The sequence below is a fragment of the Tenrec ecaudatus genome, chromosome 14, assembly GCF_050624435.1.
Source record: "Tenrec ecaudatus isolate mTenEca1 chromosome 14, mTenEca1.hap1, whole genome shotgun sequence".
Classification (NCBI taxonomy): Eukaryota; Metazoa; Chordata; class Mammalia; order Afrosoricida; family Tenrecidae; genus Tenrec; species Tenrec ecaudatus.
This window is the reverse complement of record NC_134543.1, coordinates 120,085,354-120,099,867: the sequence shown is the minus strand read 5'-3', so window position 1 is coordinate 120,099,867 and position 14,514 is coordinate 120,085,354. Positions and strand designations below refer to the sequence as shown.

The following is a 14,514-nucleotide window of genomic DNA, read 5'->3' as shown; positions in this document are numbered from 1 at the left end:
ATTCCATTAATATTTTACTTAAATGACATTGTAACTAATATCTTTATACTCAGAGCTTTGCAGATTTGTGAAGTGTTTTTATAGGCTAGGTTCCTAAAACTTCTAGCTGGAGAAAAGAATATTTTACATTTTGATACATTTTATTGCCCTTTCAAAAAGCCTACACCAAATTTCATTAGTAGCAGCAGTAAAACTATTCCCATTACCTCTCTCAATGAGTCTTATCAATCATCTGAATGTTTACCATTTTGATAATAAAAACACTTTACATTAAAAAATTGATATTGAAACAACTTTTATATAGATATCACCTTTTAAATTTGTGCATGATCTTTGTAGTGTATGCAGCATCTTCTAAATGTACGTAGTGACATTTTTATTGACTGTATGTCTGCTTTTTTTTATTTGACTATTCATACATCTCTTAAGTTTTCTTATTGAACTATAAAAACTTTTTTCTAGGAAGAGGGGAGTGAGAAGAGAGGGGAAAAAGAAGGAGCTGATGCCAGGGGCTTAAGTAGAGAGCAAATGTTTTGAGACTGATGAGGGTAATGAATGTAAAAATATGCCTTATACAATTGATGTATGTATGGATTGCAATAAGAGTTGTATGAGTCCCTAATAAAACGATGAAAAAAAAACACCTCTTCTCTAATGAAAAAGATTAGCATATTTCCTTTTATATGTGTGATACATATTCTTTTCATATTGAATATTGACTTTATGGTGATATTTTTGTGGGGTTTTTTTTTTAATTTTAAATATTGTCAAATTCTTCCATTACAGCTTCTGGATTGGATGTCATTTTAAAAAGATCTTCACCTGTCCTGGATTGAAATATCCTCCTAAAATGTGTGTCAACTTGGCTGGGCCATGATTCTCAGTGTTTGGGTAGTTATTTAATGATGTAATTGGGAAGTTATGTAATGATGTAATTATACATACTCAATCAGTTTTAAGAGAATTAGAGCAAAATGCAACACTCCGAGTAAGGTCACAACCGTGATCCATGTAAGGGCAGCTTACATGTAGCTTGCACCATCACTTATCTTAACAAGAGATAAAAGGACAGAGAAGTAAGCAGAAGTCAAGGGACCTCAGTAACACCAAGGAAGAAGAGCCAGGAGTGAGCATGTCCTTGGATCCAGGGTCCCTGAGCTGAGAACCTCTTAGACCCAGTGTTAGGCAGACGCTAAACACATGTAGGTCTCCAAGAACTATGGTGCCCACAGATGTTGAAAAGAGACAAGGCTCTTCCGCCAGAGCTGATACAAAAAGAAAGTCTTCTCTTACAGTCAACACTCTAAATTTGGACTACTAGTCTCTAAATGGTGAGGTAATAAATGCTTGCTAAAGTCATCCACCTGAGATATTTCTGCTGCAACAGCACTCGATAACTAAGATATCACCCCTTGAGGATTTGAAAATACACGTATAAATTTTCTTTTCACACGTGTAATTTTGTCTTTTATTTTAACTACAATGGATTAAGTATTGGGCTGTTAACCTACCAGCTGCTCTGCAGGAAGAAGATGAGGCTTTCTGCTCCTGTCAGTATTTATAACTTCTAAAATTCACAGTGGGGTTCAAACCAGAGTCATACTCAGTCAGATACCCTGATTTCACTTGATGGCAATGAAGTAAATTATTAGTGTTTTCAACTAAAACATTAAGATAGCAAAATCGTATTAACAGTTACTTTTTTCTCTGAGTTATAAGAACTCCCAAAGCATTAAATTAACTGATTCATGGAAATATATAAGTGAATCAATTTTACAAATGTTTTTGAGCCTATACTAAAAAATGCTGCATATTTTATATGTTGAGTGACAATGCCTATAACTAACAACCATGCCTTCTTTTAGCAAACAATATATACTATCTAGTCAAACAATCAAGAGCATAATTGTTTACTTGTGTCCTGTATTTCATTTAAGTTCTAATATTTATCCTAATAAAAGACTATACATCATTTCCTGATTAAACCTTAGTAGGGTCAGGATGAGCAACATTACACAGTTCAGAATTAAATTTTCTTAGATATGCTACCATAGACTAGAGAGCTAGATGCTGGGAGCAAAACAGTTATTTGGAAAGACTGGAAAAGCCCAGTCCCTCCTTTACCAGAGGACAGGGGTACTCTTACGATGGGTAAGAAGAGAATAGCATGGCTAGGTAGGTAACCTCTAAGGTGGACCTCAGTGATCCCACCTCCTGGTATTCAAGCCTTTGTGTAATCCCTTCCACCCTTTGAGTTGGATTGGATTTACTCACTTCTAACAAAAAGAATACAACACAAGGATATGTCAATTTTGCAACTGGGCTTCACAAAAAAGATTGTGGCTTCTATCATACTTATTCTGAAGGAACTCATAGACGCCACTCCACAAACTGCCTATGGATAGGCCTACATAGCAAAGATTAGAAGTAGACCTTCAACAAGTCCAGTAACCACATAAGTGAGCTGAGAAGCAGATCACTCCCCAGGTGAACCTTCTGCTGTGATTGCAGATACCCTGGGTGCAACTTTATTACACACCGAAAAGCGACACCCATCCAGCTTGGCTACACCAGGTTTCGGACAAGAGAAACGGATTTTTTTGTTGTTTTAGGATACTAAAGTCTGGAGTCATTCTTTATGCGGAGGTAGAGATAACCAAGAGATGAACAAATGGTGGGTTCAGAAATATTTTTAGAATCATTTTTAATAGAAGAATTGGGTATGTTTTTTCAAAGGATGAGTTAGAACTGCTAGGAAGGATGTTTTAGTATTAGATATCTAAATGACTTCACTTAGATATTCATTCTCTTAAAGAATGCTGTCTTGTCTAGCTTATCTAACCTTGACATATGAACTCGGTCTGTAATACTGCTTCAGCCACAACATGTTTACTAAGAATTTCTTACATGCTTAGTGATGGCTTCAAATACATATCAGTACACGAATATTGCTCTAAAATATAATAATCAGATTGAGCAAAGTACACAAAGTAAACAGAGAATAAGATATTAATAAAGTATAATGTATGACATATAACATGGTAATAAGAAAGAACAAGCGAATGTAATAAATACCCCAAGTACCAACAATAAGCCTATGAAGCTTAGAGATACTATTTGAAAGGGAAAAGTGTCCAAACTATATTCTGAAAGATGGTAAGAACATGGAAAGGGAGTGGGGGTAAAAGCATACTCTGTGGGGAAAAAGTGTGATCTGGACGACACATATGAAACTTAAAATAGGATTTATACATCCTAGTAAAGAATATGTCTGGATAAGCCAATTTGATCATATTATAGAAAAATCCTAAAAAGTACATTTATAAATCCAGGCAATTTGTTAAAGTTTATAAAAACATGCTTTATATATGTAAATGGAGGAGCAAAAGATAAAATTGGTGCTTGGGAGCATCATACTGGTATGTAGGCTAATTTGAAGGGGACAGAAAATTAAAGAGGTTGTAAGATCTCAGGTTGTGAAATATCAGTGTTGAGAGAGAAAGGCATTTCAGAGAAAGAATCATAAGACCTTGCTGCTAATGGGATCCTATAGACAAACAGAAATCAAGATAACACAATAGTTACGGGGGCGGGGGGTGGCGGGGGGAGAAGAGAAGGTCTGGCAGCAGTAGTTTGCTAGCATGTCCACATGAGCAATTGGAAAAGAGGAGAGAGACCCTGTTAATGCTGGGCAAGATTTAAATGTTTCCTCATTAAGCCTGCCCTCATACTTATATTAAAAGATAAACGTTTTGCCACCATCATCATGCAAACTATTTTGGATAGCTGAAATCACAGTGTGTGTGGTTTTTGTTTGTTTGTTTTTAATTGTGTGCGTGTATTGTTAAAAAGAATAACAACAAAAAAACACAGTTGTATTGGCAGTGAACCTGCTATGCTTTTTTCATGTTATATTTTTACCTGTGTCCTGCTTTCTTTCTCACCATATTTTAATAAACTTCCTAGCAGCGGTTCCTGGCTATCTCAACTTGTCTATTCCCTCCTTTACACCCAAAGCAGCCATCCAACACATCCCACCTGTGCTGGCTCCTGCTGGAGATAGCCCAGTAACAGAAATTTCCAAATTAAAACTCACTTACTCTTCCTCTCTTAACGTTTTCCAATCAAAATTGGAAACCATTTCCTTAGTGCCCTCAGTATTATATAAGCCTCTTCTTATATAATCTTTCTACTCATCTTTGCTTATTAACTCAAAAAACCCATCTTATTCCTGCAGAGAAGAGGGGTGATCTCATGAAGATAAAATTCAAATGGCTTACAAAGAAGGACTGGTGCTGAGTACATACAGTTTCTTTCTGTTAGAAGCCGAGTCCAGACTCTCTTAGCTCCCATCACTCATACTCATCTGTGCCTCACCTCCCATGAACACATTACTGCCATGCTGATTGCTGCTCCTCCTAGAGGTAAATGCTCTTACCTATGGACCCAGAGCTCTTTACCACTTCAAGATCAAGATATCTTCCCATTAAGCCTTTTTCCTTATCAAAATTACCTAGCCATGTTCTGCTTAGTCAGCACTTCACTAACATGTAAATTTAATACCATAAAAATGTGTGGGTTATTTCTTGCATTACTCTTTCCAAGAAAGAGTACACTTACACTGCCACCTGGACTGCCTCGATGAAGCCCCAAAACAACTTCTAGCATATGCTCAGTAAATATTTGCTAGACTTTAAAAAAAAAATCTGCCTTATAAATCTTTACCCAATTCACAATAAAAAGTTTTTTTGTTTTTTTTAAAAAAGATAATTAGTGGAAATTTTAAGTACTCTATTAAAAAACCTAGCTAAGTAGAGGGCAGGAAGGATATACTGGTGAGTCAATGAGTTTCTTTGAATCACTTAAGACAGTATCTAGACAGAGACAGCAGGTCATTTCACCTCTCTGAGCTTCAGTTTCCGGATCTCTTCAACATCCCAATGCTTTGAAGGTCTCGTTTCCACAGCAGTCTAATCCTTTTCAATGACTACCATTAGTGTTTATCAGTGCCTCTGCACCTAGGCCACCCAGCTCTCTGCCACAAACACAGCCTATAGTCTTCATTATGAGGCGGACAAACTGATTCATTCTGTCCCAGAAGGTATGCCAACCGAGGCAGGCAGGGTGTTAGCAGGACTAGGAAAGAAATGAAGGGAGGTGAATGAGACCAGCCTGTGGTGGTACAGAGAGCAAAGCCCAAATGGGGCAAAAGCTCTGGAGTGAGTGACAGCACAATTCAGGCGAACCCTGTGCAAAAGGAACAGGCGCGATTCAAGTCAATCATTTTAAGTGTTCTAGCAGCGACATTTTTAAAAGTGAAAAGGAATGGGTGAGATTAACTTTAATAATATATGAATGGGCTTCAGAAAATTCAGAGGCAAATGGAATTAAAAGATAATGGAATTTTAAATGGAATTATTCAAGACATTTATACTCCTTTTTGGCACCAAGTTTTCAAAAGGATCCTTGGTGGTACAGTGGTTAGAATACTTAGCTGCTGGAACAACAGTGTTCTAAATGGGATGGTGAAGAGGGTGTAGGAGGCCTGGTAGGGCTTGATCAAGGGCAATGTAACCGAGAGGAATTACTGAAACCCATATGAAGGCTGAACATGATAGTGGGACAAGAGGAAAGTAAAAGGAAACAGAGGAAAGAACTAGGAGGCAAAGGGCATTTATAGAGGTTTAAGAACAGGTATGTACATATGTTAAATATACTTACATATGATGATGGGGTAATAGATCTATATACATATACTTATAGGTTTAATATTAAGGTAGCACATGGACATTGAACCTCTACTGAAGTACTCCCTCAACATAAGAACACTTTGTTCTATTAATCTGGCATCCCATGATGCTCACTTTCTGGACATAATAGCTGAAGACAAAGTGGGTACATAAACAAATGTGGTAAAGAAAGCTGTTGAAGCTCAGCTTTCAAAAGATATAGTGTCTGGGGTCTTAAAGGATTAAAAATAAACAAACAGCCATTTAGCTGAGAAGCCACAAAGCCCACATGGAAGAAGCACACCAGCCTGTGTGATCATGAGGTGTCGATAGGATCAGGTATCAGGCATCAAAGACCCAGAACAAAAAATCATATCATTGTGAATGAGGGGGAGTATGGAGACAAAAACCCCATCTGTAGTAAATTGAACATCCCCTTACAGAAGGGTCACGGGGAGGAGACAAGCCAGTCAGCACCAATAAACATACAACTTTCCTCCAGCTATTTAATGCTTCCTCCCGACCCACTATCATTATCCCAATTCTACCTTACAAATCCCACTAGACCAGAGGAGGTACACTGGTACAGATCAGGAACAATACCGAGAGTAGCCATATCAGGAGAGTAGCCATACCACAATTATCTACATATAACCCTCTCCCTGGGGAATGGACAATAGAAAAGTGGGTGAAGGGAGGCATTGGTCAGTGTAAGACATGAAAAAATAAATTATCAAGGGTTCATGAGGGAGGGAGGAGAAAAAATGAGGAGCTGATACCAAGGGCTCAAGTAGAAAGCAAATATTGTAAGAATGATGATGGCAACAAATGTACAAATGTGTTTGACACAATGGATGGATGGACTGTGATTGTACAAGCCCCCAATAAAATGACTTAAAAAAGGAAAGAATTCTGCAAGATCAAAGACTTATTTATGGGAGGGGGGTAGGATTTTATTTTTCAACAAAGTACTTGCTCAATCTGTTTGTGGACTTTATCAGATGAACTGCAGAGGAGTCAATTAACTACATCCTCTAGCTCTTTGGTGCTTCCTTCCCCCCACTATCATAACCTCAATTCTACCTTACAAATCGGATTAGACCAGCCCACGAACACTGCTACAGATAAGAGCCCGAAACACAGGGAATCCAGGGTAGATAAGCCCCTTGGGGCCAACAAGGAGAGTAGAGATACCAGGAGGATTAGAGGAGGGTGGGAGTAGAAAGGGGGAATCAATCACAAGGATTATTCTATAACCCCCTCCCAGGGGGATGAACAATGGAAAAGTGGGTGAGGGGCGATGGAAGATGATGTAAGATAATGGAAATAATAATCTAAAACTTATCCAGGGTTCTGAGGAAGGGAGGGCAGGGAGGGATAGGGAAGAAATAGGGAGCTGATATCAGGGGCTCAAGTGGGAAGAGAATGCTTTGCAAATGATGATGGCAGCATATGTGCAAATGTGCTTGACACACTGGATAAATGTATGGATTGTGATAAGAGATGTTAGAGGCTCCAATAAAAGCATTTAATGAAAGAATTAGTTGACATTCAACCATTTCAGGATGTGGCATATAATAAAAAAACACTGGTACTGAAGGACATGGTTCAAGTCGTCACAGTGAAGGCAAACAAGGCCCCAGGGTTTGGCAGAATGCCAAATAGGAGGTTTTAAAAACAGGTGGAATGCTGGAAGTGTTTACTCAGCTGAGTCACGAAATCTGGAATGCAGCTACCTGGCCTACCAAATGGAGAGGTCTATATCCGTGCCCATTCAAAAGAAAAGCCATCACACAAAATATGGAAGTTATCGAACATCATCATCATTAAATATAACTAATCTGAGAGCTAATGTCCTTTTGTTCTATCCCATGTGCACAAATCATTTACCCATCCACTTTTCTAGGCAAATATTTTATTCCCCGTGTAAGTAAAACTTTCAGCACTGCTTCCGTCCCCTTCACTCCCAGTTGCCTATCTCACAGAGGAAAGAGAAGCACTCAAGAAACCTTCCACAAGCTGTCACTCCCCGGGATCTGTTTTTATATAGTCTATCCTGTACAGCTAGGGATGGACTCGCTTTCAGAAAACATATACAAATCTTACTCGTGATCAATTTCAATATATTGTGTGTACATTGGGATAATACGGAGCCCTGGGGGTGCTGTGGACTATGGAACAGGGAGCTAACCACAATATCAGCAGTTTGAAACCACCAGCTGCTCCACAGGAAAAAGATGGCACTTTCTCCTCCTGTAAAGATTCAGTCTTGGAAACCCACAGGGGCAGTTCTACCCTGTCACTGTTACTTGAGATAAACTCTATGACAGTAAGTTGTTGTTTTTAAAATTTGTTTGAAATATTTTAGGTTAAATAAAATATATTTTAAAAATTTTAAATAAATAAACTAACACTAATCTTTCCACTACAATTCCTTTCCCCTAATTTTATATTTATTGAGATATGAGTCATTTATTTTAAAAAATTTTTAATGATTCGGTTAAAGGTGTTCAATTTAACACTTTTAGTATAAAGACAGGAGTTTGAAACTATAATCTAATTTTAGGACATTTTCCTTTCTCTACAAGAAACCCTACATGCATTAGCAATCAACCCCCATCTCCTCCCTGATCACTCCCCAGCCCTAAGCAACCACTTAACCTACTTTCTGTCTCTGTAAATGAGCCTATTCTGAACACTCCACATAACCTAAGTTTTAAAACCTGTGGTGTTTTGTGACTTGGCCTTTTCATTTTGCATGTTTCCAAGTTTCATTCATGCTGTAACATGTGTCTATACTAAACATGTGTTTATGGCTAATGATGTTCCATATCCTATTGGGTCCCCTTTCTTTGAAATGAGCACATGTGGCGATCTTCCAGGTGGTTGACCAAGTAACTGTCATACAACTCTTATCACAATCCTCACATCCATCATGTCAAGCATATTTGTACATTTGTTTTCATCTCATTTCCCCCTCCCTCCTCTCCCTTATGAACCCTTGATAATTTATAAATTATTTTTTTCCATGTCTTACACTTACCAATGTCTCCCTTCACCCACTTTTCTGTTGTCTTCCCCCCTGGGAGGGGGTTATAGGTAGGTCATTGTGATTGGTTCTCCCTATATCCCCCACCTTCCCCTCACCCTCCTGGTATGGCTACTCTCAATATTGGTTCTGAGGGGTTTATCTATCCTCAATTCCCTGTATTTCCAGCTCTTGTCTGTATCTGTGCACATGCTCCAGTCCAGCCAGATTTGTAAGACAGAACTGGGGTCATGATAGTGGAGGAAGCATTAAAGAACTAGAGGAAAGTTGTACGCTTCAACAGTGCCATGCTGCACTGTGACTGGCTAGTCTCCTCCCCCACAACCTTCTGTAAGGGGATGGCCAGTTGCCTACAGATTGGCTTTGGGTGTCCACTCCACACTTCCCCTCATTCACAGTTATATGATTTTTGTTTTGGGTGTTTGATGCCTGATACCTGATCCTATAGCCCAACCTGTGATCACACAAGCTGGTGTGATTCTTCCCTGTGGGCTTTGTTTCTTCTGAGCTAGATGGCTGCTTGTTTATCTTCAAGCCTTTAAGACCCCAGATGCCATATCTTTTGATAGCCGGGCACCATTAGCTTTCTTTACCACATTTGCTTAAGCATCCGTATAAGCACCACAAATGCTTATGCTCATCAGCAATAGTGTCGGGAAGTTGAGCATCACAGAATGCCAGGGTAATAGAACAAATTGTCCTTGAGTTAAGGGAATACTTAAATAGAGGCCCAATGTCCACCTGCTACCTTAATACTAAACCTATAAAGACATGTACATAGATCTATTTCTCCATCATCATATACAAGTATATTTACATATGTACATGCCTATATTTAGACTTCTACAAATGCTCTTTACCTCCTAGTTCTTTTCTCTATTTCCTTGTACTTTCCTCTTGTGTCTCTATCATGTTCAGACTTCATTTGGGTTTCAGTAATTCCTCTGGATTACACTGCTCTCCATCAAGCCCTACCAGGCCTCCAACACCCTCTTTGCCATCAATTTTTTATCACTGTTCCTTTGTGCCTGCGTTTCTTTTTTTAACAATTTATTAGGGGCTCATACAACTCTTATCACAGTTCATACATATACATACATCAATTGTATAAAGCACCTCCATCATTCCCTGCCCCAATCATTCTCAAAGCATTTACTATCCACTTAAGCCCTTTGCATCAGGTCCTCTTTTTTTTTCCCCTCCCTCCCCTCTCCCCCCTCCCTCATGTGCCCTTGGTAATTTATACATCGTTATTTTGTCATATCTTGCCCTATCCGGAGTCTCCCTTACCCCCTTCTCTGCTGTCCCTCTCCCAGGGAAGAGGTCACATGTGGATCCTTGTAATCAGTTCCCCCTTTCCAACCCACTCACCCTCCACTCTCCCAGCATCGCCCCTCACACCCTTGGTCCTGAAGGTATCATCCACCCTGGATTCCCTGTGCCTCCAGCCCTCCTATGTACCAGTGTACGGCCTCTGCCCTATCCAGCCCTGCAAGGTAGAATTCGGATCATGGTAGTTGGGGGGAGGAAGCATCCAGGATCTGGGGGAAAGCTGTGTTCTTCATCGGTACTACCTCGCACCCTAATTAACCCATCTCCTCTCCTAAACCCCTCTATGAGGGGATCTCCATTGGCTGACACTTGGGCCTTGGGTCTCCACTCTGCACTTCCCCCATGACTGTGTTTCTTAACACCCACTTCCTTTCCCTCATCTCTCCTTCTTCCATGTTCCCCGGGACTGTAGATTCATTCTTTTCTCCTCCAGATTGTTTATATCCTGCCTATCTTATCTAGATAGACATGCAGAGATAATAATATGCACAAAAACAAGACAGAGCAAAACAAAGCAACAAATGAAAACAAAACAACAGCAACAAAAAAACAAAGACAAAACAAAGCCTATAAATAGCTCAAGGCCTATTTGTTGACCTTTAGGAGTGTTTTCTGGTTGAGTCTGATGGGGTGCCACATCCTGGCCCCAAAGTCTACTTTTGGTATTCCTTGGGGACTTCATTGCTCTGCTCCCCTTACTGTTCTGTTGCACGCCCTTAAGTGTTTCACCTTGGTGTGGTGGGGTCAGATTAAGCACAAGTCCCACACTGTGTCTCCAGTGTTGTTCCCCGTAGTGCTATGGGTCAGTGAGGGACATTGTGTCTTGTAGTGGGGCCGGCCCAATGGTCCCCTCTGTGCATGGGCTGCTCTGAGCAGGAACATTGTCCTCAGGGCTTGGTGGGCCAGGGCATTTTTTCTTATACCTACTCTAGTCAGGTTTCCCCCAGGCGACTGTCAAGATTGCCAGTGCGTCACTGCTAAATCAACAGCTTTTTACCATTCTTCACCTTACTAATCTCTCACTTTTCTGTGAACCACTTCCTGCACTCCGATTCCAGGAAATCACTCTCCTGCTTTTCTTCTGCCTGGCTGCGCACTCCTGCCTTCCTCATTCCCCAGCTGCTAATCATTGGCAGTACCCTGAACTCTAGCTATATTCATTGTATTTCATGATATCACCCTGTCTGATGCTCCAACAACCACTTTGATATGCTGTCTGCTCCCAAATTTACATTTACAGACTTAACATGCACTGTTTAATACAGTAACCACTAATCAATACGCAGCTATATATATTTAATGAATTAAAATTAAACTTAAAATTCAGTTTCTTATTCACATCAGCCACAATTGAAGTACTCAAGAGCCAAAAGTAAATAGTGTCTGCAAAACTGAATAGCATAGAATTAACATGTGTTTTATTTTTGTTGTTGTTGTTGAGATGTACCTGGTCTCCTTTTTAATATTACAGAATTCTAATGCTGGTCAGGAACAAGGCTATGGTATAATAATAACAGTTATATACTGACAAACACTTTAATTAGATTAAAAGCCAAAATTTAAAAATAGATGATATAATAGCACTTCAGAAAGGTGATATTTGGTAACACATTCACTTTAAAAACTTTATTTTCTTTTTAAGTGATATGAAATCATGTATTTTTTCAACACTAACCTAAATATTCCATCAGCTGTTCAGCAGTTATGATTTCCATCATTGGTGGCAGTTTCACCTGGAAAATAAATCAAGCATTAAGGCATCCATGCATATCCAAAAGCACTAATCCACTAAAGAAATGTATATTTATTAAAATATTTGAGATATAGTAAAGTCAATCCTACCACCATTAAATTTACAGATTAATATAAGACCTTAAAGTAGAATTGAGAAATCTGTTTTCAAACCAAGTACTATGCCCTTTACCATCCATCTTGATTAGCATTAGGCACTACTGTCCTGCATGGTAGGTTGGGAGAGGTCACCCATGGGAGCAGAGTGAGGGGACTTCAAAGAGTTTGTAGAAGTGAATGCAAACATAATGGTATTTTCCATCAAACTGTTAAAAGTTCCCTTGGAAGCTTTTGTGCATTATATTTTACAATAAAAATAGGTTAAAAGTAAACATATATATTATAGTCATGGTTAAGAAAAATAATAGAAAACCCATTACAGTTAATTCAACTGTTATGACACATTAATCTAAATTAACTTTTCAGATAAGTTGCACAAATACTTCATTCAACGACTGTGGTGGCTAGATGATTTTATGTCAAGTAGAAACTCTAGCTAGAAGTGGAGTCAGACCTGTCATGAGATCACAGTCTGATGCTGTCTCCTTGGGGTTGTGGCCTTCTTGTAGAGAGGACTCATGCTCTCTCTCTCCTGCTGTCCCTGAGAGCTGCTGAAGCCCGGCCATGGGTCTACCAACCTTGGATTCACACGACCCTGTACCCAAAGGTCTGGGTCTGTGATCTGCATTTTGCATCAGTGCACGTGGCTGTGTGAGTCTGAAGAAGGACTTATGGACTATCATCAAACAGGGGCGAGCCAGATGCTGGGTCCAGAGGATACTCCACTCCTGGCTCTTGCCAGTGATGAGATGGCACTCCTTGCTTCCCAGAGGGCTCACTCTACATGCAGCAGGATGGCATTACACGGACTCTTATTCACAATTGCTCACAGACAAATCCTATTAGTATCTTCCTACTACCTTTTTGCCATACCCATGCAGGAAAAGGTCAATTTGTGGGAATTACTTTGAGTACCAATAGTGAAATGAAATTAACATATAGCCCTTCACCTTTTGCTTGGTACACAAAATGTAATAATCTATTCTTCACTCCCGAATTGTATTTTATTTATGCACATATGACCCGGGGCCTCTGGCAGGATGTTCTCTGTAGGTGTCGGCCTCCTACTAATCTTAATCAGCCAGGTTTAGCCCAAAAGCAGTTTTTCTCCTCTCAGCTGGGGCATATCATCCCTTACATTCATTACAAGCGACAGTAACCAAGATAACCATTAAACAAAGATGTGGTTCGATTCATACTAATCAAAAACCAAACTCACTGCCACTGAGTCGATGGCAACTTACAGCGACCCTATAGGACAGGATAGAACTGCCCTTGTTAATTTGAGATTGGAACTCTTAATTCTTTGCTTTTTTTTTTTTTTGGAACTCTTAATTCTTTACAGGAGTAGGAAGCTCCATGTTTCTCCCAAGAAGGAGTGGCTGGTGGTTTCGAACTGCTGACACTGCAGCTAGCAGCCCAATGTATAACCACTATGCCACCAAAACTCCTCAACATCTACTGAAGTCACATCTTAATCTGTTTCTATTGATGTTCAACAGCAGATCATGCCCTCCAAACCAAGACGATAGCCACAGGGGTATGAAGCCTAGAATTAGGATATTTCACATATTCACATAAGGGATTATGGCTGGAAGGGTCTTATTAATTGTCTATCATTCACATGTCACAAGTTTGTTGTTTTAATCAATGAGTAAAACAGGCCTTAAAAAGCCCCTCTAAAACAGGCTGAGACCCTCTAAGAGGATCTATGACAGATGATGCTCAGGGAACTTAAATCATCACTCAGCTGAAAACCAAATGCATCCACGCCAGGGGGATTTTGATCATTATTAAATTCTAAATTACTTTTTCCTATGTGGTTTATTTTCCCATTGTAATTCAAAAAGCACTTCAGATTGACACACACACACAAAAACATAAGAAATATCAATTTAGTAAAGACTATAAAAAATTCTGGAAAAGTTTTAAAAGTTTTATTGGACAGTACTTTACTGACAAATTAGAGACCATCATTTGCTTTTTCTAAATAGTCTAAGGAAAGTTTTACTAGAACATGGTCATTCTCAATTGTTTCTGTATTACACTGGCTGAGTTGAACCTTAGGCAGAGAGAAATATTGCTTTCAAAGCCTGTAAGTTTTACCATCTGGTCCCTTACATAAAAAAGTTTGCTGATACCTACTTTAGATAGTACTTGTTAGCTGATTCTAACTCATAGCAACCTAGTATACACAACAGAATAAAACACTGCCGGTCCTGGGCCATCTTCACAACTGTTGCTATGCTTGAGTTCATCACTGTTGAAGCTACTTTGTCAGTTCATCTCGTTGAGGGTCTTCCTCTTCCAGATGAGCCAGTACAGCACTGACAAAACATACACTTTTCCTCTAGTTCTTTAATGCTTCCTCCCCACCACCATCAGGACCCCAATTCTACCTTACAAACCTGGCTAGACCAGAGCATGTACACTGGTACAGATAAGCGCTCACAACACAGGGAATCCAGGACAGATAAACCCCTCAGGACCAACAATGAGAGCAGCAATACCAGGAGGGTAAGGGGACGTGGAGGTGGAGAGAAGGGGGAACAG

General features: G+C 39.5%; 1 protein-coding gene across 3 annotated transcripts in view; it reads right to left on the bottom strand.

Moving 5' to 3' along the window:
• Nucleotides 1-14,514, bottom strand: part of MINDY2 (MINDY lysine 48 deubiquitinase 2) — a 77,492-nt gene that overhangs the window by 49,066 nt on the left and 13,912 nt on the right. For all 3 annotated transcript variants that reach the window (XM_075531817.1, XM_075531818.1, XM_075531820.1), the window contains exon 2: nucleotides 11,786-11,843. In XM_075531817.1, coding sequence (XP_075387932.1) covers nucleotides 11,786-11,843 — 58 coding nt within the window. The remainder of the gene's footprint in view (nucleotides 1-11,785; nucleotides 11,844-14,514) is intronic.